This window comes from Chiloscyllium plagiosum, unplaced genomic scaffold (genome assembly GCF_037043375.1).
Source record: "Chiloscyllium plagiosum isolate Xiang-an unplaced genomic scaffold, Cpla_swu_hap1 HiC_scaffold_12, whole genome shotgun sequence".
Classification (NCBI taxonomy): domain Eukaryota; kingdom Metazoa; phylum Chordata; class Chondrichthyes; order Orectolobiformes; family Hemiscylliidae; genus Chiloscyllium; species Chiloscyllium plagiosum.
The window spans coordinates 7,287,803-7,313,865 of NW_028270150.1; the positions used below are offsets into that span (position 1 = coordinate 7,287,803).

The window sequence follows — 26,063 nt, forward strand, 5'->3', positions numbered from 1 at the left end:
TTTCGGGCATGAGCCCTTCTTTGAAGGGCTCATGCCCGAAACATCGATTCTCCTGCTCCTTGGATGCTGCCTGACCTGCTGCGCTTTTCCAGCAACACATTTTCAGCCCATATCCTTCTAAGCCTTCCCGATCCATGAATTTGTCCAAATGCCTTTTATATGTTGTTAATGTACCCACCTCAACCACTTCCACTAGCTGCTCATTCCATACGTCGACCACCGTCTGTGTAAAGGTTGCCCCTCAGGTTCCCTTTTATTCTTCATCACAGTCCTGATGAAGAGCTTACGCTTGAAACATCAACTCTCCTGCTCCTCGGATGTTCCCTGACCGGCTGTACTTTTCCAGCACCACACTTTTTGACTCCTTCCTATAGCAAGGTGACTAAAACTGACCACAATACTCCAAATGTGGCCTCACCAACATCCTTTACAACTGCAACATAGCTTCCCAACTTCTGTACTCAGTGCCCTGACTGATGAAGGTCAGTGTGCTAAACGCCTCCTTCATTGCCCTATCTACCTGTGACTTCAGTTTCAGAGAAATGTGCACCTGAACTCCAAGGTTCTACTGCACGCCTTAATGCTCTGCTATTCATCGTGAAACTCCTACCTTGATTTGACTTTCCAAAATGCAAGACCTCGCACTTATCTATGTTAAACTCCATTTGCCATTTCTCAGCCCACTTCCCCAGCTGATTTAGTTCCTGCTGCAATTTCTGATAACCTTCCTTACTCTCCACGATACTGCCTGTTTTAGTGTCGTCTGTGAACTTAGTAATCAAGCCTTGTACATTTTCATCCAAATCATTGATATAGATAACAAACAGCAATGGGCCCAGCACCGATCCCTGAGGCACTTCACAAGTCACAGGCCTCCAGTCCGACAAGCAGCCTTCCACTGTTACCCTCTGCTTCCTACTATCAAGCCAATTGTGGATCCAATTTGCGATCTATGAATTCCATGCGATCTAACCTTCCAGAGCAGCCTACCATGTGGAACCTTATCAGAGGTATTACTGAAATCCATGTAGACTACATCTACCACCCTGCCCTTGTTAACCTTCCTGGTCACTTCATGAAAGTGCTCTAACAAATTTGTGAGGCATGATTTCCCACACACAAAACCATGCTGACTATTCCTAATCAAACCCTGTCTTTCCAAATGCTTGTATATCTTATGTCTCAGAATCATCTCAAGTAACTTACCAAACACAGATGTTAAGCTTACCTGTCTGTAATCCCCAGATTATTCTTTGGAGCCCTTCTTGGGCATAACATTCTCTACCCTCCAATCCTCCCGAACCTTATCCGTGGCTAATGATGATGCAAAAGTATCAGTTAGGGCCCCCACAATTTCTTCTCTAGCCTCTTGCAGTGAATCAAGATCCTGTTGTACACTTAGATACCCTTCTGCACTGTCCACTATAACACCAATTTTGGTGTCATTTGTAAGTTTACCAACCAAGCCTTCTATAACTACATCCAAATCAATTTTCTAAATGATGAACTAAGTGAACCCAGCACCGATCCTTGTGGTGCCCCTCTGGATACAGGCCTCCAGTCTGACGAGCAATTCTCTGCCATTACCCTCTGTCTCATACTGGCAAACCAATTTTGTATCCAATTGGCTACCTGTTCCTGGATCCCACATGATCTAATCTTACAATCAGTCTGCCGTGCAGAACCTTGTTGAAGGCCTTGCTAAAGTCCATGTAGACAATGTCTACCACTCTACCTTCATCTATCATCTTGGTACGTCTTCAAAAAATTCACTCAAGTTTGTGAGATACGATTTCCCACACACAAAGCCATGCTGACTATCCCTAATCAGTCCTTGCCTTTCCAAATGCATGAAGTTCTGAAACATAGACTCTGCTTTCTCCCCACAGACGCTGCCAAACCTGCTGAGTTTCTCCAGCAATTTCTGTTTTTGAGCACAGTATTAGAGCATACTTTAAATGGGACATACCTATAGTTGATTAGAACTCAGGCAAGAATGTGGTTTTGAGATTATAATCAGATCAGCTGTGACCTTAGTGAATGACAGTGGTCCTAATTTGTATCTAAGGTGTGAAATATGGAGAATGCACAATGATATCTCAGTTACAAGATCCATCTTGAAAGTTCTGGAAAAATTGAAGCTTCAAATGACCTTAGAGAGGCTATAATGATCACACACTTCAAGAAAGGAGGTAATTTGTGCTGTAAGAACCACAACTGTTGGACAAATCTGAGCCAGTTTACTTCTTAATTACCTTTTGCCAATTGTAGAGAAGATCTTCACGATTTCAAGTGTCGTATCCAAGTACCAGAGAAACAGTTGACATTCTCAACACTTCAACTTCAAGCAAAGCGCAGATAGCATCTCTTGGTGTTTGACTTTCTTCAATCTCCCAAAATCCTTTAACTCAGGGAATTGTCCTTTGAAAGGGCAGAGCTGAAGTATGGATGCCCCAGAAGGGCAATACAAAGAAAATATCCACATTCATAAAGAGCAAAAGTGCACGGTGAACATTTATGTTCATTCTGAAGATGAATGACTTAAGGATAAGTGGCATTGGACTCAACATAGACTCATAGAGATGTATAGCACGGAAACAGACCCTTCGGTCCAACTTGTTCACGCCGACCAGATTCCCCAACCCAATCTAGTCCCACCTGCCAGCACCCGGCCCATAACCCTCCAAACCCTTCCTATTCATATACCCATCCAAATGCCTCTTAAATGTTGCAATTGTACCAGCCTCCACCACATCCTCTGGCAGCTCATTCCATACACATACCACCCTCTGCGTGAAAAATTTGCCCCTTAGGTCTCTTTTATATCTTTCCCCTCTCACCCTAAACCTATACCCTCTAGTTCTGGACTCCTCGATTCCAGGGAAAAGACTTTGTCTATTTATCCTATCCATGCCCCTCATAATTTTGTAAATCTCTATAAGGTCACTGTTCAGTCTCCGACGCTCCAGGGAAAACAGCCCCAGCTTGTTCAGCCTCTCCCTATAGCTCAAATCATCCAACCCTGGCAACATCTTTGTAAATCTTTTCTGAACCCTTTCAAGTTTCACAACATCTTTCCAATAGGAAGGAGACCAGAATTGCACACAATATTCCAACAGTGGCCTAACCAATGTCCTGTACAGCCGCAACATGACCACCCAACTCCTTTACTCCATACTCTGACCATTAAAGAAAAGCATACCAAACGCTGCCTTCACTATCCTATCTACCTGCGACTCTACTTTCAAGGAGCCATGAACCTGCACTCCAAGGTCTCTTTGTTCAGCAACACTGCTAAGTGTATAACCCTGCTAAGATTTGCTTTCCCAAAATGCAGCACCTCGCATTTATCTGAATTAAACTCCATCTGCCACTTCTCAGCCCATTGTCCCATCTGGTCCAGATCCTGTTTTAATCTGAGGTAACTCTGTTCGCTGTCCACTTTTGGTGTCATCTGCAAACTTATTAACTGTACCTGTTATGCTTGCATCCAAATCATTTATGTCAATGACAAAAAGTAGAGGACCCAGCGCCGATCCTTGTAGCACTCCACTGGTCATAGGCCTCCAGTCTGAAAAACAACCCTCCACCACCACCCTCTGTCTTCTACCTTTGAGCCAGTTCTGTATCCAAATGGCTAGTTCTCCCTTTATTCTATGAGATCTAACCTTGCTAATCAGTCTCCCATGGGGAACCTTGTCAAACGCCTTACTGAAGTCCATATGGATCACATCTACTACTCTGCTGCTTCAAAAAACTCAATCAAATTTGTGAGACATGATTTCCCGCGCACAAAGCCATGTTGACTATCCCTAATCAGTCCTTGCCTTTCCAAATACATGTACATCCTGTCCCTCAAGATTCCCTCCAACAACTTGCCCACCACTGAGGTCAGGCTCACCGGTCTATCGTTCCCTGGCTTTACCACCCTTCTTAAACAGTGGCACCATGTTTGCCAATTCCAGCACCTCACCCGTGACTATCGATGATACAAATTTCTCAGCAAGAGGCCCAGCAATCACTTCTCTAGCTTCCCACAGAGTTCTCGGGTACACCTGATCAGGTCAATAGACAATAGGTGCAGGAGTAGGCCATTCAGCCCTTCGAGCCTGCACTGCCATTCAAATGGCACCGCCATATAATCATGGCTGATCATTCCTAATCAGTATCCTGTTCCTGCCTTATCTCCATAACCCTTGATTCCACTATCTTTGAGAGCTCTATCCAACTCCTTCTTAAATGAATCCAGAGAGTGGGCCTCTACTGCCCTCTGGGGCAGAGCATTCCACACAGCCACCACTCTCTGGGTGAAGAAGTTTCTCCTGAGCTCTGTCCTAAATGGTCTACTCCGTATTTTTAAGTTGTGTCCTCTGGTTCGGCACTCACCCATCTGTGGAAATATGTTTCCTACTGCCAGAGTGTCCAATCCTTTCATAATCTTATACGTCTCAATCAGATCCCCTCTCAATCTTCGAAACTCAAGGGTGTACAAGCCCAGTCGCTTCAGTCTTTCAGTGTAAGGTAATCCTGCCATTCCAGGAATTGACCTCGTGAACCTACGCTGCACTCCCTCAATAGCCAGAATGTCTTTTCTCAAATTTGGAGACCAGAACTGCACACAGTACTCCAGGTGTGGTCTCACCAGGGCCCTGTACAGCTGCAGAAGCACCTCTTTGCTTCTATACTCAATTCCTCTTGTTATGAAGGCCAGCATGCTATTAGCCTTCTTCACTACCTGCTGTACCTGCATGCTTGCCTTCATTGACTGGTGTACAAGAACACCCAGATCTCTCTGTACTGCCCCTTTGCATAAATTGATTCCATTGAGGTAGTAGTCTGCCTTCCTGTTCTTGCTACCAAAGTGGATAACCATACATTTATCCACATTAAACTGCATCTGCCCACTCACCTAACTTATCCAGGTCACCCTGTAATCTCCTAACATCCTCATCACTTTTCACCTTGCCACCCAGCTTTGTATCATCAGCAAATTTGCTAATGTTATTGCTGATACCATCTTCTATATCATTAACATATATTGTAAAAAGCTGTGGTCCCAGCACGGATCCCTGCGGTACCCCACTGGTCACTGCCTGCCATTCCGAAATGGAGCCGTTTATCACTACCCTTTGTTTCCTATTAGCCAACCAATTTTCAATCCAATCTAGTACTTTGCCCCCAATACCATGCACCCTAATTTTACTCACTAACCTCCTGTGTGGGACTTTATCAAAAGCTTTCTGAAAGTCCAGGTACATTACATCTACTGGATTTCCCTTGTCCAACTTCATAGTTACATCCTCAAAAAATTCAAGAAGATTAGTCAAGCATGATTTCCCCTTCATAAATCCATGCTGACTCTGTCCTATCCTGTTACTACTATCCAGATGTGCAGTAATTTCATCCTTTATAATAGACTCCAGCATCTTTCCCACCACTGAGGTCAGACTAACTGGTCTATAATTACCTGCTTTCTCTCGCCCACCTTTCTTAAAAAGTGGTATAACATTAGCCACCCTCCAATCCTCAGGAACCGACCCCGAATCTATTGAAAATAATCACCAACGCATCCACGATTTCCCGAGCCACCTCCTTCAGTACCCTGGGATGCAGACCATCAGGCACCGGGGACTTATCAACCTTCAGACCGAACAGTCTCTCCAACACCAAATCCTGGCAAAGATAAATTCCCTTAAGTTCAGGTCCTTCAGCCACTGTTACCTCAGGGAGATTGCTTGTGTCTTCCCAAGTGAACACAGACCTGAAGTACCCATTTAATTCCTCTGCCATTTCTTTGTTCCTAGTAATATATTCCCCTGTTTCTGTCTTCAAGGGCCCAATTTTTGTCCTAACCATTTTTTTGCCTTGCACATACCTAAAAAAGCTTTTACTATCCTCCTTAATATTCTTGGCCAGTTTACCTTCGTACCTCATTTTTCCTCTGCGTATTTCCTTCTTAGTAATCCTCTGTTGCTCTTTAAAAGCTTCCCAGTCCTCAGTTTTCCCACTTATCTTTGCTATGTTATACTTTTTCTCTTTTAACTTTATATGTTTCTTTACTTCCCTCGTCAGCCACGGCCGCTGACGATAAATTCCCAGGTCCTGGGAATTTATCCACATTTAACCGTTTCAAGACATCCAGCACATCCTCCTCTGTAATCTGGACATTTTGCAAGATGTCACCATCTATTTCCCTACAGTCTATATCTTCCATATCCTTTTCCACAGTAAATACTGATGCAAAATATTCTTTTAGTATCTCCCCATTTTCTGTGGCTCCACACAAAGGCTGCCTTGCTGATCTTTAAGGGGCCCTGTTCTCTCCCTAGTTACCCTTTTGTCCTTAATGTATTTGTAAAAACCCTCTGGATTCTCCTTAATTCTATTTGCCAAAACTCTCATGTCCCCGCCTTGCCCTCCTGATTTCCCTCTTACGTATACTTCTACTGCCTTTATACTCTTCTAAGGATTCACTCGATCTATCCTGTCTATACCTGACATATGCTTCCTTCTTTTCCTTAACCAAACCCTCAATTTCTTTAGTCATCCAGCATTCCCTATACCTACCAGCCTTCCTTTTCACCCTGACAGGAATATACTTTCTCTGGATTCTCATTATCTCATTTCTGAAGGCTTCCCATTTTCCAGCCGTCCCTTTACCTGCTAACATCTGCCTCCAATCAGCTTTTGAAAGCTCTTGCCTAATACCGTCAAAATTGGCCTCACAATCATCACAATCTGCAAGTTTCCTCCAGCATCTCTGCTCTCTGATAGCCGAGATCCTCACTGTGGGAGGGCCAGGTAGAAGGACTCATAAGTCTTCTGTGAACCCACAGGCACCACCCACCATTCACACAGAAATATCGCTTTCAACATGGAGGATGATGAGTACAAACTCTTACAATAACTCGTCTCCTCAAAGATGCATCTTTCAAATCCCTTGGATCAAACTTTTCAGCATATGCCCTTATATTTCCCTTTAATGAATTACATCAAATTTTGTGTAATCATGCTCCTGTGAAGCACCTTGGCATTATTTACTTGGTTAAAGGTGTTAATGTTAAGGCAGATTTTTGTAAGTTTCTGACATTTTAAACCAACTAAGGGCTTGACTAAAGCTTGCAGTTGTAGTCACCAATGCTCCAATGGTTGCTGCAGATGCAGCCTCAAGTCATTTATTACAAAAATATATATTATTTCTTTATTTCCTATTGGAGACATCTTTAGATTCTGTTTACTACCTCATTAAAAACAAGCTTCCTTCCTGTTTGACTTTCTCAATTTTGTGATAAAAGCAAAATACTGTTTTTGATCTGAAATAAAAGCAGAAAGCACTGATGTAACTCACCAAGTCTGGCAGCACCTGTAGAGGGAGAAGAGCAAAATTAACATGTCAATTCTTCTTCACACTTGCCCACTTACCCATGAACATGCATTTAGGAGGATGATTTATATTTGCCATCTCTTTTAGGACTTAAGTTTTGCAGGATTGTGTAGAAAGGAATTTATTTCAAGCTTTTAATGACTGCAACAATAGTAGACTCACCAACTTTAAGGGCATTTAAATGGTCATTGGATAGTCATTTGGTTTCACAGGGCGGTGCAACATCGAGGGCCGAAGGGCCTGTACTGCGCTGTAATGTTCTATGTTCTACATTTATGAATGGGCACAGAGTGGTTTCTTCAAAATATGTTGTTAAAAGTTCATCTTGGACATTGGAATTTTTTTTTAAATAAGGCTTCCTAAAAATCACATGATTGGTGATAGTTGTTTACTTTGTTGTAGAACCTGTTGCTTTTCTTTGACCAGTGACTGGCTGAGAGAGGTTCTTGTTTCTCTGATCCAGTTGGTGAGAAACCGACGAAGAACAAGCTGAGTTGGAGGAAAGCATGCTATGAACAAGCTGGCCAGCTACTGTGTCTCATTTGTGAAAAGAAAGCTGCCTAGTTCAGGGTGCAACATTGTTTCCATTAAGATCGTACATGGAAAAACATCTAAGGATTATACTTCCTGAAGAAACTGCATCTGCAGGACTTGGATTTGATTTGATTTATTATTGTCACATGTACTGAGATACAATGCAAAGTATTATTTTGTGTGCTAACCAGTCAATCATACCTTACTAAGCACATCAGGGTAATAGAACTTAACTCAGAATATAGTGTTACAGCTACAGAGAAGGTATAGTGAAAGATCAATTCTAATATGAGAGGTTTTCTTATAGCTCTGATAACAGTAGGGAAGAAGCTGTTCTTGAATCTGTTGGTATATGTTTTCAAACTTTTGTATTGTCTGCCAGATGCATCAGGATGGAAGAGAGTATAGCCGAGGTGGGAGGGATTTTTGATTATGTCAGTTGTTTTTCCGAGGCAACGGGAAGTGTAGATGGAGCCAGTGGAAGGAAGGCTGGTTTTTGAGTTGGACTGAGCTGCATTCATAATTCTCTGTAATTTACTGCGGTCTTAAGCACTGCAGTTACCATGCCAAGCTGTGGTGCATCTGGACAGGATGTTTTCTATGGTGCAGCTGTAAAAATTGGTCATAGCAAGTTTTGAGAAGATTTGTAGCTCAGGCTGAGGTTCTGGATGTAGGTTTGCTCACTGAGCTGGAAGGTTCATTTTCATGAAAATAAACCTTCCAGCTCAGTGAGCAAACCGACATCCAAAATTGGTCACAGTTCTTGTGTACATGCCAAATTTCCTTACCCTTCTGAGGAAGTAGAGGCGTTCGTGTGCTTTCTTGACACATGCCAAAAAATAGAGAAACTGTCTTCAGAATATCCTATGTTTTATCCTTTTGCCATCAAAAGTAACCCGTTGGCCAAAATTTTTATTCAGAAAACCAATCTCTAAACAGATTTTTTTCCCCTCCTTTTCTGAAGTGAGGGTGTGTGTGAATATGTTGGAAATATTTATAGGGATGAGGATTTATACTTCTGTATTACTAACTGTGTATGATAAACAATTAGTTCATCTTTATTGAATAAGTTTTGTTTTAATAAACTCATAATTGTGTTTACTAAGAACCACCACAAAATCTCATACAGAAGACCGAAAGAACTGCAGATGCTGGAAATCTGAAACAAAAACAGAAATTGCCGGAAAATCTGAGTAAATATTTCAGGTCAACTCGTAGAACATTACAGAGCAGTACAGGCCCTTCGGCCCTCGATGTTGCGCCGACCTGTCATACCAATCTGAAGCCCATCTAACCTACACTATTCCATGTACGTCCATATGCTTGTCCAATGACGACTTAAATGTACTGAAAGCTGGCGAATCTACTACTGTTGCAGGCAAAGCATTCCATACCCTTACTACTCTGAGTAAAGAAACTACCTCTGACATCTGTCCTATATCTATCACCCCTCAGTTTAAAGCTATGCCCCCTCGTGCTCGCCGTCACCATACTTGGAAAAAGGCTCTCCCTGTCCACTCTATCTAACCCTCTGATTATATTATATGTCTCTATTAAGTCACCTCTCAACCTTCTTCTCTCTAACGCAAACAGCCTCAAGTCCTTCAGTCTTTCCTCATAAAACCTTCCCTCCATACCAGGCAACATCCTAGTAAATCTCCTCTGCACCCTTTCCAAAGCTTCCACATCCTTCTTATAAGGCGGTGACCAGAACTATACACAATACTCCAAGTGCGGCCGCACCAGAGTTTTGTACAGCTGCAGCATAACCTCATGGTTCCGGAACTTGATCCGTCTATTAATAAAAGCTAAAACGTTGTGTACCTTCTTAACAACCCTGTCAACCTGGGTGGCAGCTTTCAAGGATCTGTGTACCTGGACACCGAGATCTCTCTGCTCATCTATACTACCAAGAATCTTATCATTAGCCCAGTACTTTGCATTGCGGTTACTCCAACCAAAGTGAATCACCTCTCACTTGTCCGCATTAAACTCCATTTGCCGCCTCTCAGCTCAGCTCTGCAGCTTATCTATGTCTCTCTGTAACCTACAACATCCTTCGTCACTATCCACAACTCCACCGACCTTAGTGTCGTCTGCAAATTTACTAACCCCCCTTCTACGCCCTCATCCAGGTCGTTTATAAAAATGACGGACAGCAGTGGACCCAACACTGACCCTTGCAGCATACCACTGGTAACTGCACTCCAGGATGAACATTTCCCATCAACCATCACCCTCTGTCTTCTTTCAGGAAGCCAATTACTGTTCCAAACTGCTATATCTCCCACAATCCCATTTTTCCGCATTTTGTACAATAGCCTACTGAGGGAAACCTTATCAAACGCCTTGCTGAAATCCATATACACCACATCAACCAGTTTACTCTCATCTACTTGTTTGGCCACCTTTTCAAAGAACTCAATAAGGTTTGTGAGGCATGGCCTACCCTTCACAAAACCGTGCTGACTATCCCTAATCAAATTATTCTTTTCTGGATGATTATAAATCCTATCTCTTATAACCTTTTCCAACACTTTACCAATAACTGAAGTAAGGCTCACTGGTCTATAATTACCAGGGTTGTCTCTACTCCCCTTCTTGAACAGGGGAACCACATTTGCTATCCTCCAGTCTTCTGGCACTATTCCTGTAGACAATGACGATTTAAAGATCAAAGCCAGAGGCTCGGCTATCTCCTCCCCGGCTTCCCAGAGGATCCTAGGATAAATCCCATCCGGCCCAGTGGACTTATCTATTTTCACACTCTGCAGGATTTCTCATACCTCTTCCTCAATCACACCTCATCTAGTAGACTGTATCTCAGTAATCTCCTCGACAACATTGTCGTTTTCTAGAGTGAATACTGTCGAAAAATATTCATTTAGTGCTTCCCCTATCTCCTCTGACTCCACACACAACTTCCCACTACTATCCTTGATTGGCCCTAATCTTACTCACGTCATTCTTTTATTCCTTAAATACCTATAGAAAGCCATAGGGTTTACCCTGATCCTATCTGCCAACAACTTCTCATGTCTCCTCCTGGCTCTTCTGAGCTCTTTCTTTAGGTCTTTCCTAGCTACCTTGTAACCCTCAAGCACCCTAACTGAGCCTTCACATCTCATCCTAACATAAGCCTTCTTCTTCCTCTTGACCAGAGATTCCACTTCCTTCGTAAACCACTGCTCCTGCGCTCTATAGCTTCCTCCCTGCCTGACAGGTACATACTTATCTACTCTCTGTCTCCTGTTGCCCAGCCAGTTCTCTATCCATTTAGCTAGTACACCCTGGAACCCATGCAACTTCACTTTCTCCATCAGCCTACCATGGGGAACCTTATCAACCGCCATCCTGAAGTCCATGTATATGACATCTACAGCCTTCCTTCAACAATCAATTTTGTCACTTCCTCAATGAATTCTATTAAGTTGGTAAGACGTGGCCTTCCCTGCATAAAACCATGCTATCTATCACTGATAAGCCCATTTTCTTACAAATGTAAATAGATCCTATCCCTCAGTATCTTCTCCAGCAGCTTCCCTACCACTGACATCAGGCTCATCGGTCTGTAATTACCTGGATCATCCCTGCTACCCTGCTTGAACAAGAGGACATTAGAAATTCTCCAGTCCTCCTGGAACGTGCCCATGTTCAAGGATGCTGCAAAGAAATCTGTTAAGGCCCCAGCTATTTAATCTCTCACTTCCCTCAGGAATGCGGGATAGATCCCATCTGGACCTGGGGACTTGTCCACCTTAATGTCTTTTAGAATAACAGGTCAGGCAGCATCTGAGGAGCAGGAGAGTCAAGGTTTCAGGCATAAGTCCTTCATCAGGAATTTGGGTTTATCCCCAAAATGTCAATTCTCCTGCTCCTCGGATGCTGCCAGACCTGCTGTGCTTTTCCAGCACCACACTCCAGACTCTAATCTCCAGCATCTGCAATCCTCACTTTCTCCTCCCTGCCTTTTAGAATACCCAACACTTTCCTCCCTCCTTATGCCGACTTGACTTAGAGTGACCAAACATCTATCACTAAGCTCAACATCCGTCATGTGTCTCTCCTCGGTGAATACCGATGCAAAGTACTTATTAGGAATTTCACCCATTTTCTCTGACTTCATGCATAACTTTCCTCCTTTGACCTTGAGTGGGCCAACCCTTTCTCTCATTGCCCTCCTGCTCCTTATATACGAATAAAAGGCTTTGGGATTTTCCTTAACCCTATTTGCTGAAGATATTTCATGACCCCTTTTAACCTGCTTAAATCTTCGTTTCAGATTGGTCCTATATTCCTGATGTTCTTCGAAAGCTTCATTTGTTTTCAGTCGCCTAAACCTAATGATTGCTTCCTTTTTCCTCTTAGCTACGCTCACAATTTCACCTGTCATCCATGATGCCTTAATCTTGCCATTTCTGTCCCTCATTTTCACAGGAACATGTCTGTCTTGCACTCTAATCAACCTCTCTTTAAAAGCCTCCCACATACCAAACATGGATTTACCTTCAAACAGCTGCTCCCAATCTACATTCCCAGCTCCTGCCCAATTTTGGTATAGTTGGCCTTCCCCCGGTTTAGCTCTTCCTTTAGGACCACTCTCATCTTTGTCTCAGACTAATCCCTGCTGAAACTTAAACCATCTGGCTGGGCTCATTCCCCAAAACCAGGTCCAGTATCGCCCCTTCCCGAGTTGGACTATTTACTAACTGCTCTAGAAAACCCTCCTGGATGCTCCTTACAAATTCTGCACCATCTAGACCTCCAAAACTAAGTGAATCCCAGTCAATATTGGGAAAATTAAAATCTCCCATCACCACCACCCTGTTGCTCCTACATCTTTCCATGATCTGTTTACATATTTGTACCTCTATCTCATGTTCGCTGTTGGGAGGCCTGTAGTACAGCCCCAACATTGTTACCACACCCTTCATCTTTCTGGCTCTGCCCATATTGCCTCACTGCTTGAGTCCTTCATCTTGCCCTCCTTCAGCACAGCTGTGATATACTCTCTGACCAATAATGCAACTCCTCCATCCCTTTTACCTTCCTCTCTATCCTGCCTGAAGCATCTGTATCCCGGGATATTTAGTTGCCAATCATACCCTTCCCTCAAACAAATCTCAGTAATAGCAATAACATCACACTCCTAGATACTAATCCAAGCCCTAAATTAATCTGCCTTATGTATTACACTTTTTGCATGAAAACAAATGCACCCCAGACCACTTGTCCCTCTGCATTCATCATCTGCTCCCTGTCTCCACTTCCCCTCGGTCACTCTGACTTCATTATCTCGTTCCTTACAGGCTTTAGTTACTACCTCCTTATTGTCCAGTAACAACCTCATTTGGTTCCCATCACCCTGCCACATTTACTTAAACACCACCCAACAGCGTGAGCAAAACCACCCCCTCAGACATTAATTCCAGTCTGGCCAAGGGGTAGACCGTCCAGTTTGCAATAGTTCCACCTTCCCAGAACTGGTATCAAGCCATACATTCATCCTGCTATTCTATCATTTCTACACTGACTTGTACGTGGCACTGGTAGCAATCCTGAGATTACTAACTCTGAGGTTCTACTTTTTTGACTGGGCCCCTAACTCCCTAAATTCTGTTTGTAGGACCTCATCCCGTTTTTTTACCTATGTCATTGGTGTCTATATGTACCATGACAGCTGGCTGTTCACCCTTCCCCTTCAGAATGTCCTGCAACTGATCTGAGACATCCCTGATCCGTGCACCTGGGAGGCAACATACCATTTGGATGTCTCGGTTTCGACCACAGAACCGCCTATCTACTTCCCTTATAATTGAATCCCCTCTGACTATAGCCCTTCCACTTTTTTTCCTGCCCTTCTGTGCAGCAGAGCCAGCCATACCTGTTTTGGAGAGAGATGACCACAGGGGACACCTGCACTGTCTTCCTACTCTTTCTGTGCCTTTTGGTCACCCATTCCCTTTCTCCCTCAGCAATCCTAATCTGCAATGTGACCAATCCACTAAACATGCTATCCACGACTACCTCAGTTTAGCTAGATAGATCCCTACAGTGTGGAAACAGGCCCTTCAGCCCAACAAGTCCACACTAACCCTCCGAAGAGTATCCCATCCAAACCCATTCCCCTACCCTATTACTCGACATTTACCCTGCATAATGCATCTAACCTACACATCCCTGATCAATATGGGGCAATTCAGCATGGCCAATCCACCTAACCTGCACGCCTTTGGCTTGTGGGAGGAAACCGGAGCTCCTGGAGGAAACCCATGCAGACACTGGGAGAAAGTGCAAACTCCACACAGTCGCCCAAAGATAGAATCTAATCCTGGCGCTGTGAGGTAGCAGTGCTAGCCACTGTGCTGGCCTGAGCCATGCTTGAAAGTGAGTCCATCCACAGCTCCAGAGCCACCATGTGATATAATAAGAGCTGCAGCTGGCCACACTTCCTACATGTGAAGAAGTCAGGGATGTTAGCCGCGTCCCTGAGGTCTCACATTGAGTAAGAGGAGCATAACACAGGTCTGGAATCTCCTGCCATTCTTACTCTAAACCTTAACTTAGTCCAACTATAATATCAAATTATAGATACATGAAAAAGGAAAAACAGAAAATGTTTTACTAAATCTCACAATAAAAAAGAAAGAAGAAAAGCTTATCTTCTCAACACACCACAGAATTTTATTTGGTTAGAGGAGAAGGGCCGTGTCCTAAACTAAACATGTCGTGTCTCAGGTTCAGCCACTGCCCAAATATATCAGTTCACTCACCTTCTCAAATCGACCAATCCCAAAATGAAAAAAAAGATTTACCTTCCGGGCAGCCCCATGGTTCTCGCTCTCATGTTCTCACTGCTGCAAAATGGAGGCTGCTGATGCTCAAGTTCAGACTTTTTTGAGGGAAACTTACCTTCCCCTGGTCTCACTGTCTTGTGTGATGAACTTGGTTGATAACATATTTTTATTTAAAACTTGATATAGATAGGTATTTAATTGGTCAGCTTGGTAACTGTAAAAAAAAAAGGCATTGTTATTTTATATTGTAACTGGTGGAGTTGTGGAACTGGAGGAACAGTGTAATTTTCCACCTTCAGTCATGGCAGCATGCTCATGACAACAAAAACCAGAGTGATGAACACATGGAACAGATCAAGGAGAGTCACAGTTAGATAGGATAGTGAAGAAGGCGTTTGGTATGCTTTCCTTTATTGGTCAGAGTATTGGGTACAGGAGTTGGGAGGTCATGTTGCGGCTTACAGGACATTAGTTAGGCTACTGTTGGAATATTGCGTGCAATTCTGGTCTCCTGCCAGAGGAAATGGTGGAGGCTAGTACAATTGCAACATTTAAAAGGCATTTGGATGGGTATATGAATAGGAAGGGTTTGGAGGGATATGGGCCAGGTGCTGGCAGGTGGGACTAGTTTGGGTTGGGATATCTGGTCGGGTTGGACCAAAGGGTCTGTTTTCATGCTGTATATCTCTATGACTCTATAACTGCAACATAAAAGATCCACTTGAACTGTCTTAAAAATAACTTTTAAATGCAATGAGTCTTACCAAGTAGAAAATGGTGAAAACCATTATATGTGCAGCAAAATCCTGCAAACAGCAATGAGACAAGATATTAATTATTCCACGTTACACTGGTATTGGCTCAGTCATTGGCTCTGGCAGTGAAATAGCTCCTCCTTTCTTCAGTTATGTTGTAAATCATTGACGCCTACTTGAAGCATTAGAAACAGATGGCTTGATGTCTCATCTGAAGTATATACCTTCAACAGTGCAGCATTCCTGCAATACTGGCCTGGAACATCTCTCCAGATGGTGGAGTAAACCTGTAATTAGACAAATAAGCAGGGAGAGAGAAGCAAACATTTTACACAAAATAAGCCTCAAAGCCATCCATGATGCTTGGTTGTGGCAGCTCAGCATAATGCACATCACCAACAGCAACACTGATCTTGAAAATTGTTCTGACATCTTCAGTCACAGCCTTTATATCTGTTCCCTCCAAATTCTGAGTAAAATCTATAAAAATACATCTTGTAGCTAAAAAATAAAGCTTAGGATTTTAAAACTATAACATTGTAATTAATTACACCTCAGTAATTTACACAAGTAAATGACCAGCATCTGTTCTTGTAATAACAGGATTGGGCTATGTAATGATTGCTGCATTGTTTCTAATAAGATGCACTTTCTCTGTGGTTTGCACTGGTCTCTTATTTGGACTGATGAGTCAATTAGTTAGTGTTCTTGCACAAATAATGATGAATGATGCTAACTCGTAGGATTGTGAACAACCACCTTCCTGCCTCTGCACAGTCCATGTATTCTCTTGCGTTTGATTGGATTAGTCATGAAAAATAATCAGAATAAAATAATAGGTGACTCAGAGTATGCTGGTAGATAATGCATATAGATTTTCTTCCACACGAGCTTGCAGTATATTCCCCTTACTACTTAAATATACCTACCATCTTCTAAACCTAATGCTATTGCCATAACTTCTACCCTGACTGCAGTGTATGTCCACATCAGTAAATATGAACTGAGAATGTCCAGTTCTGTGTTTCTCCCTCAGTGGATACCAGTCTCATTTCTTAGTCAGATTGTTTTTGATGCAAGTACTATTCTCGGACATGAGTCATAATCCAGACTGATTTCTGATATAGTACTGAGTAAGTGCTGCATTGTCAGAGGTTATCATCTTTTGGGTTAGATGTTAAATCAAAACATCATCTACATAACAGATCCCATGACACTACTCCAACAAAAAGTAGGGATGTTCTTCAAGGGTTCTAGCCATTATTTATCCCTCCATCTCATTACTGAACAGATAATCTGGTTATTTTCCAATTGAGGCAACTTGCTTTGTGAAAATTCACAGTCATGTTGTACAAAATGACTACACCTTGTTGGCTAAAAAGCAGTTTGGGAAGTTTCAAGGTTATGAAAGTTGTTATTTAAATGAATGCAATTCTTTTCCCAATGACCAATTCTCCATGTTGCTCTGTACAAGTGAAGGTGTTGGATGTAGTGCCAATCAAACAGGCTGTATTGTCCTCAATTTTGCAGAGCTTCCTAAGTGTTGATGGAGCTGCAGTCATTCAGGCCAATAGAGAATATTTCATCACACTCCTGACTTGTGTGTTATAGATGGTGTGTTACTCCCTGCAGAATCTCTAACCTCTGATCTGCTCTTAGAATAGAATAGAAATTTATTGTCAGGTGTACTTTTACATGAAAAATACAGTGAAATGTTTTATAAGTCACCCAACCACGGCACCTACATCAATGACAGGAGTCATAGATAATAAGTTTTAGAAAAGTAAAGATTGGTGAAGTTGCAGATTGTGAGGAGGATTGTTAGAGGATACAGACCAGTTGGAGGCATGGGCAGAAAAATGGCAGATGGAGTTTAATCCAGATAAATGTCAGTTGTTGCATTTTGGAAGGTCAAGTACAGGTGGAAATTGTACAATGAATGGTAGAACCCTTAGAAGTAATGATTTGCAGAGGGATCTGGGTGTGCAGGTCCACAAAGCACTGAAGGTGGCAGCGCAGGTAGATAAGATAGCAAAATGCATGATGTGGAGGTGTGGCTTTGAACTGGGGTAGACAAAGTTAAAAATCACACCACCAGATTCTCATCCAACATGTGCTTCCAGACAAAGCTGTTGGACTGTAACCTGGTGTTGTGTGATTTTTAATTTCATTGGAAGGGGCATTAAGTATAAAGATTGACAAGTTATTCTGCAGCTCTATAGAACTTCAGTTAGGCCACATTTGGAATATTGTGTACAGTTCTGGTCACCACACTACCAGAAGGATGTGGATGCTTTGGAGAGGGTACAGAAAATGTTTACCAGGATGTTGCCTGGTATGGGGGATTTTAGCTGTGAAGAAAGGTTGATTAGACTGAGTTTGTTTTCACTGGAGGAGGTTATGGGGCAACCTAACAGAAGTTTGTAACATTGTGAATGGCATGGATAGTGTGGAATGTATGAGGCTTTTTCCCAGGCTGGAGGGATCAATTACTAGGGGATACAGATTCAAGATGCGAGGGGGGATGTTTAAAAGAGATGTGCAAGGCAGGATTTTCACACAAAAGGTGGTGAGCGCCTGGAATGCACTGCAAGAGGGGGTGGTGGAAGCAGATACAATAGTAGCATTCATGAAGCACCAGGACGAAAACATGAATAGGAAGGGAATAGAAAGGGAAGCGGTCCTATAAGTGAGGACAGGTTTAGTATGGAAGGGCAAAATGTGTTGGCACAGGCTTAGAGGACCAAAGGGCCTGTTTCTGTGCTGTACTGTTCTTCGTTCTTCTTTGTTGTTTGTTCTAAAATTAAGATAAAGTTTATCACAGTTCAGTTAACAGCACCTTGACTCAGGGAAAGCCTAGTTAAGGAATGAATGGAAACTCTAAAGGCGCAGCCAGGACAAGCCAACCATGTTGGGTCGCTGGAACACTGGGCTAGAAGCCTCCACCGAAGCAGACCACCACGCCAGGCTGAGACCTGCTACGCCTCTCAAACAGCAGGAAGTTAAAGACAACGAAGACCTCTATGTGGGGACAAGACCACCACACCGGGAGACCGCCACGTTGTGCTGATACTGCCGCCGCTCCTTCAGGCAGCTGGGCCCAGCCTCAGACCCAGAGCCTCAGCCTAGCCTGCCAATCTGTGCCGGGAAGTCAGCTCTTTGCTCACTGAGAGACCCCGGGTTGGTGTGGAGTTGATGCCCATGCTGGAGACCTCCTCTCTCACTTGCCTCTCTCCAGATCCAAGAGTAAAGACAACAAAACAAAAAGAAAGAAAGGAAAAAGAATCTGAAGATAGCTAAAGAAAACAAATAGAAAGCTGGCAAGAGCAGACGGTCCCAGGCTTAGCCCACCTAGTCCATTACCATTTTAACCTGCTGTTGTAGCCACTGTGTTTATCTGGCTGGTCCAGTTGGGTTTCTGAACACTGGTAATACCCAGGATGTTGAGAGTAAGGGATTCAATGACGGTAGCACCACTGAACAGCACCAAGGGAAAATGGTTAGATTCTCTCTTTCTGGAGATTTTACAAATGCCAGGCAATAGTTACGTTACTTGACACTTGCCAGCCCAAGTCTGAACATTATCCAGGTTTTCCTGTAAATGGACACAGACTTCCTCCATACCCGAGAATTTGTAAATGGGAAACATTGTACAATCATCTGTAAACATCCCCTCTTCGGTCCTTATGATGGAGAGAAGGTCATTGATGAAGCAGCTGAAGGTGGTTGGGCCTAGGACACTATCCTGAGGAACTCCTTCAGTGATAGCCTGGAACTGACATCATTGACCTCCAGCAACCACAACCATCTTGCTTTGTGCCAGGAATGACTCTAACCAGCAGACAGTTTGCCCCCAATACCTGTTGATTCCACTTTTGCCAGGGTTCCTTGATGCCAAACTCAGTTAAGGACAGTCCCTGTCTGTAATCTCTGGAATTCAGCTCTTGTTTGAAACAAAGCTGTAATGAGGTCAGGAGCTGAGTGGCCCTGATGGAACTCAAGCTGAAGATCTGTGAGTCGGTTATTCTTTTTGTAAATGCTGCTTGAGATCATTGTCAGTAACGTCATCTATCATGTTGCTGATTGGCAAGGATTGGCTGTTGTAGTAGTAATTGGCCGCATTGGATTTGTCCTACTTTTTGTGTACAGGACATACCTGGGCAATTTTCAGGTTGTCAGCTAGATGCCAGTGTTGTAGTTGTACTGGCACAGCTTAAGTAGGGTTACAGTTGTTTCTGCACAAATCTTTAGTACCGTTGCTTAATGATGTCAGGGCCCACTGCCCTTATAGTATATAATGCCTTCAGTCACTCTTTGAGATCATGTGAAGTTAATTGACTTGGCTGAAGAGTCGTATCTGTCTGACAGCCTTATAAGGAAGCTGATTAGCTCGTCCACTTGATACTTCTGATACAAGATTGTTGCAAATCCTTCAGCATTGCCATCATTGCAGATAGATATATTTAATTGTCTACCACAATTCGCGACTAGATATAACAAGAATGCAGCATTTCAATCTGATCTGTGGTTTGCGGATTGGCTTTAGCCTATTTGTTTCATGTGTTTGCCACGCAAAAAGTGCCATGAATGTAGCTTTAGGAGAAAGTGAGGGCATTCCTAATGAAGAGCTTATGTTCGAAATGTCGACACTCCTGCTCCTCAGATGCTGCCTGACCGGCTGTGCTTTCCTAGCGCCACACTTTTTGACCATGATGTAGCTTTACTCGATTAAAATCTCCTTTTTAGGTATGACTGATGCCGATTGTAGTATGCTTTCCTGCACTCTTCAGTGGTCCAGGGTTGACCTTTCAGCTCGATAGTCATGGAACAATGGGGAATATGCCTGGCCATGTAATTACCTAATCTAGCAGTGATGAAAATCAACCACATCTTGAGGGTTTAGAGTCACATCTAAGTCAGAACAGGTAATGATTAATTTCCTTCAAGGACATTAATAAACCAAATAGGCTTTAGCAACACTTACCAGTGGTTTTATGTTTGCCATTAGACTAATATCAAATATTTATTGATATATTGTCTACAGGAATAGTACCAGAAGACTGGAAGATAGCAAATGCTGTTCCCTTGTTCAAGAAAGGGAGTAGAGACAACCCTGGTAATTATAGACCAGTGAGCCTTACTTTGGTTGTGGGTAAAGTGTTAGAAAAGGTTGTAAGAGATAGGATTTATAATCATTTTGTTTGGAATAAGTTGATTATGAATAGTGAGCAAGGTTTTGTGAAGGGTAGGTCATGCCTCACAAACCTTATTGAGTTCTTTGAGAAGGTGACCAAACAGGTGGATGAGGGTAAAGCTGTTGATGTGGTGTATATGGATTTCAGTAAGGCATTTGATAAGGTTCCCCATGGTAGTCTACTACACAAAATAAGGAGGCATGTGATTGAGGGTGATTTGGAGGTTTGGATCAGAAATTGGCTAGCTGAAAGAAGACAGAGGGTGGTGGTTGATGGGCAATGTTCATCCTGGAGTTCAGTTATTAGTGGCGTATCGCAAGGATCTTTTTTTTTAGATTACTTACAGTGTGGAAACAGGCCCTTCAGCCCAACAAGTTCTTACCAACCCTCTGAAGAGCAATCCACCCAAACCCATTCCCCTACGTTTACCCTTTCAACTAACACTACGGGCAATTTAGCATGGCCAATTCACCTAACCTGCATATTTCTGGGCTGTGGGAGGAAACCGGAGCACCCGGAGGAAACCCACTGCTGTTTGTCATTTTTATAAATGACCTGGATGAAGGCATAGAAGGATGGGTTAGTAAATTTGCCGATGACACTTGGGTCAGTACAGCTGTAGATAGTGACAAAAGATGTTGTAGATTACAGAGGGACTTAGATAAACTGCAGAGCTGGGCTGAGAGGTGGCAAATGGAGTTTAATGCAGAAAAGTGTGAGGTGATTCACTTTGGAAGGAGCAACAGGAATGCAGAGTAGTGGACTAATGGTAAGATTCTTGGTAGTGTAGATGTGCAGAGAGATCTCAGTGTCCATGTATACAGATCCCGGAAAGTTACCATCCAGGTTGATGGGCTGTTAAGAACCCATACGGTGTGTTAGCTTTTATGAGTAGAGGGATCGAGTTTCAGAAACATGAGGTCATGCTGCAGCTGTACAAAACACTGGTGCGGCCGCACTTGGGAGTATTGCGTGCAGTTTTGGTCACTATTATAGGAAGGAAGTGGAAACTTTGGAAAAGGTTCAGAGGAGATTTACTAGGATGTTGCCTGGTATGGAGGGAAAATCTGACTGTAAAGGTTGAGGGACTTGAGGCTGTTTTCATTAGAGAGAAGAAGGTTGAGAGGTGACTTAATTGAGACATATAAGATAATCAGAGGGTTAGACAGGGTGGACAGGGAGAGCGCAGCAAGTCAGGCAGCATCCAAGGAACAGGAGAATCGATGTTTCGGGCATAAGCCCATCTTCAGGAAGGGCTTATGCCCGAAACGTCGATTCTCCTGTTCCCTGGATGCTGCCTGACCTGCTGCGCTTTTCCAGCAACACATTTTCAGCTCTGATCTCCAGCATCTGCAGTCCTCACTTTCTCCTCGTGGACAGGGAGAGCCTTTTTCCTCTGATAGTGAAGGCTACCTTGAGGGGATATAGCTTTAAATTGAGGGATGATAGACAAAGGACAGATGTCAGAGGTAGTTTCTTTACTCAGAGAGTAGTAGGGGTGTGGAACACACTGCCTGCAGCAGTTGTAGACTCACCAATTTTATGGCACTTAAGTGGTCATTGGATAGGCATAAGGGCGAGAATGGAATAGTGTAGGTTAGATAGGCTTCAGATTGGTTCCACAGGTCGACGCAACATCGAGGGCTGAAGGGCCTGTACTGCGTGGTATTGTTCTATGTTCTATATGAATTAAATTTCACCATCTTCCATGGTAGGATTTGAACTCATGTTCCCGGAACAATTATCTAATGCTCTGGGTTACTAGTCCAGTAAATTGCTCCTCTCTGTCAGGGTCGCTGAGCCTTTTGTAAGTGGAAACTGTTTCTTCCTACCTAATTAATGTCCTTCACAATTTTGAACTATCTATTAAATCTTCCCTTAAGAGTCTTCTCTTAACCTTGTGTCTACTAATTAAAGCAGTCTCAGGTTCTCTGGTCTGTACATCATACCATAAAATGTTTTTTCTCAAGTGTAATACAGAGATGGGACTATAGAGATTGTAATTTATTTCACAGAGCTGAGTTCCCACCAATACAGCACTCCTTTCTTATGACACTAATGGAGGAGCAATTGTAGTAATTTCAGCAGAGAAGGAACCATTAGTCCCATTTGTGCCAGTGCCAATTTGGAACTGTCTGGATTGATCTGTCAAAGTGTTTCTGGAACTGGGGAATTACTGGTGAAACAGTATGGTGCACTTCCACTGTAGTTCAGTCTTATCTAAGTGTTTATTAATAATGTTTTTTTTGCAATTCCTCCCCCCAACTCGGCCAGGCCTACGTGAGTGAGAAACATGAGGGGAACAAGGTGATTGCCTTCGAGCGTGCAAATCTTCTTTTTATCTTCAACTTCAACCCTGAAAAGAGTTTCCCCGACTACAGAGTGGGAATAGATCGACCTGGGAAGTATCCTTTACAGAAGGTTTGGCCATGTGTGTTGTTGGTGTGGTTTGTATCAATGTTTTGCCACAGTTTGTGAATGAACCATGTGTGATTACATTGCTTTTGAGTTAGTCGTGGCTTAATTGGCAAATGTGCACCAGTAATCATGCTGCACTGTTCCCCAAAACAGGGAAAGATCACAAAACGTCTAAATCCCAATTACATCACCGAAATGACCAGCTTGCCTGATTGACTGCTATTCAGGATAAAAGTATTTCACACCAGGCTTAATCAAGGATCTCTTCCCGATAACACACTTAATTTTAGCAAACAACAGAGACAAGAAAGTACTTCTAATCTTCTATTATGCAACTTAAACTACACTGTTCAGAAAACCCCAAGTACTCACAGACTCAATCACAATTACGAAGGACAGAATACAGATAGTTTAATGCACCTACTCTGGGCACAAAACGAATCTTAACAGGGTAAGCAAAATTTGTAAGATCGAAAATTCAAACCAGAAGGTGAAAAGTCCTAGCAATTCTGTAGGTTCTTTGATTCAAAGGTTGATCCAGGTCTAGTCTTGTTAGAATTCTTTCAGTTAAATTTCCTTGTGCTGTATCACACTGCTCAAAACATGTAGTGTCTAATTTCCAAGTTGCAAAACTCCCCTGGTTTTCCAGTAAAAACAGTTCATTTTCCATTTCAGTTTAAAGTTTCAAAGAAAAAATGTCTGGTCCCTTAAAAGTTCCAAAGCATTGCATTGCATCTGTGCACAGAAGCAAACCATTTGGCCCAACAGGTCTGTGCTGGTCTTTATGCTCTACATAAACTGTTTCCCATTCTTCTACTGGTTACCCAATCAGCGTAGTTTTCTATTATGTCTTTATTTCATCTCTATCGATATACAACTACAATCATCCCTCTGAATCTCTGAGGGTTCTATTCCTGAGAAACCCGCACATGATAAATTTTGAGAAATGTGGAGCTCGTTTAACAATAGGGTTAAAGTCACAGATGCATGAATTTTGCCTGCAGAATATTTGTAACAATATATATTTCTGACTTCAAGTTTTTGTCTCATCACGACAAGGGTCAGCAGCACTGTCACTGTCCCTATGTCTACACAGTTGCATTCTTCTGCAACTGTAAAGGCCTCTATCAGGTCAGTCCTCAACCTTCCCTTTTCTGGAGTGGAGAACCTTAGCTTGTTCAGGCTTCCCTGACAGTTACCTCTTGTCACCCTTGTTGAGGTTGGGCAAAATTGTGCATTAATTAGGTTGTCACTCTCCAATGACAGTACTATGATTATTTGCTGAACGAATAACCTTGAGATGAGTTCATCTTCTATTATGGTAGTTTAGACTTGAGTTTAGTTGTAAAAGCTTCTGGTTTACTGCAGACTCCATGACTCATATCGAATCATTTTCTTTTAAAGAAAAACAACTGATTCATTAATTCCCTTGAAGTGAAGTCCGACCTGCCATCCTTACCCAGTGTGGGCCTATAATTGACTAGATTTGGAAATGGAGGTAGGAATTTTAAAATTGTGGTTTTGTTCCTTGGTCAGGCAATGGAGGTCAGTGGACAAAGGCTGCTGGCGAAATGGGACTTGGTGAGAGTTAGGGTGCAGTTTGTGTCAATGTCAAATTTCCAACTGCTGCAGTCCCTCTGCTCATGCTGTTCGGAGAAAATGACTGAGAATACATCCCGACAGATTTCTCTAGATCGTTAAGTGACTGATGATTATCCACTCATGATTATCTTCATTCACTTCCCATTGTCAAGGCAATTTTCTTTCTAGCCAGCTAATTTACTATTGATTTTGAGCCTTGCACCAAGTCTGTAGATTTCCTCCTGTTTTAATACTCCATAATGGTTCTTTAACTGACAATCTTTGAAAGTTAACTACCAAAATTTGCAAGAGGAAAGTCTTCTTGTAATGAAGCCTCATTGCAAAGTCTACTAACACCAGTCTTTTCGTACCTGACACATTTTGATCTTTCAATTCAAAATATTAAATGCTGATGATGTTATTTCATTTGTTTTACTGTTATGATTAAGACCAAAATGTACCGACTGTCAATGTCTGACATGCTCTGGAAGGTCATCCACTCTCTGCTGGCTCCACTACATGAGCATGTAATAAACTTTTAGCAAAATACCATCAGATTTAAAGAACCTATTCCTTTCCAGAGAATATCTCCATTTGCTAAATGGTACTGAATTAACTTGTAAAATTTTATAACACTATGATCTCCATCTAATCGCTAATTCATAATTGAGGTGTTTGTGTGAGGGGCAGAGGTGAACAGGTTTAATCGGTTGTCATTCCTCCACGGTGTAGTGGAGCTGTAAGCATGGAGATGGAGCACCTCAGATGTTATAGAGCAGGAAGATCTGTAATGATGTGTTACAGTAGCATTGTCAGATTAATCTAGGTTCTGCCATACCCAGCACTGCATCTCCAGCCATTAATGAACAGAGATAAGGTTAGTTGAGTGAATTACCAATATGTGGCCTCTTGAAGCTTGTGAATATATTGTGACTCTAATGCTTTGTATATTGCTTTGAAGTTTATTTATTCATGTGCCCTTCTCTGTTGTATTGTGTATAAGATGGAATGTGAAATTGTAAAAAGGTTCAAGGCAATTTATTTGGTTTCTTAATTTTCGATGCATCTCTTCATCAAAATACTTTGTACAATTTATAGTGAAGTGCATTGTTAGAGTAAGCAAGTCCACCAGGCATTCTACACTCCAAACAGAGTCATAGAGATGTACAGCACGGAAACAGACCATTCAGTCCAACTCGTCCATGCCGACCAGATATCCTAAACTAATGTAGTCCCACCTGCCAGCACCTGGCCCATATCCCTCCAAACCCTTCCTATTAATTTACCCATCCAGATGCCTTTTAAATGTTGCTGTCGTACTAGACTCCACCACTTCCTCTGGCAGCTCATTCCATACACGTACCACCCTCTGCGTGAAAACATTGTCCCTTAGGTCTCT

At 42.6% G+C, this 26,063-nt stretch overlaps 1 protein-coding gene across 4 annotated transcripts in view; it reads left to right on the plus strand.

Moving 5' to 3' along the window:
- Nucleotides 1–26,063, plus strand: part of LOC122555434 (1,4-alpha-glucan-branching enzyme) — a 628,967-nt gene that overhangs the window by 523,815 nt on the left and 79,089 nt on the right. For all 4 annotated transcript variants that reach the window (XM_087992439.1, XM_087992437.1, XM_087992438.1 and 1 more), the window contains exon 14: nt 22,940–23,070. In XM_087992439.1, the coding sequence (XP_087848565.1) occupies nt 22,940–23,070 (131 nt within the window). The remainder of the gene's footprint in view (nt 1–22,939; nt 23,071–26,063) is intronic.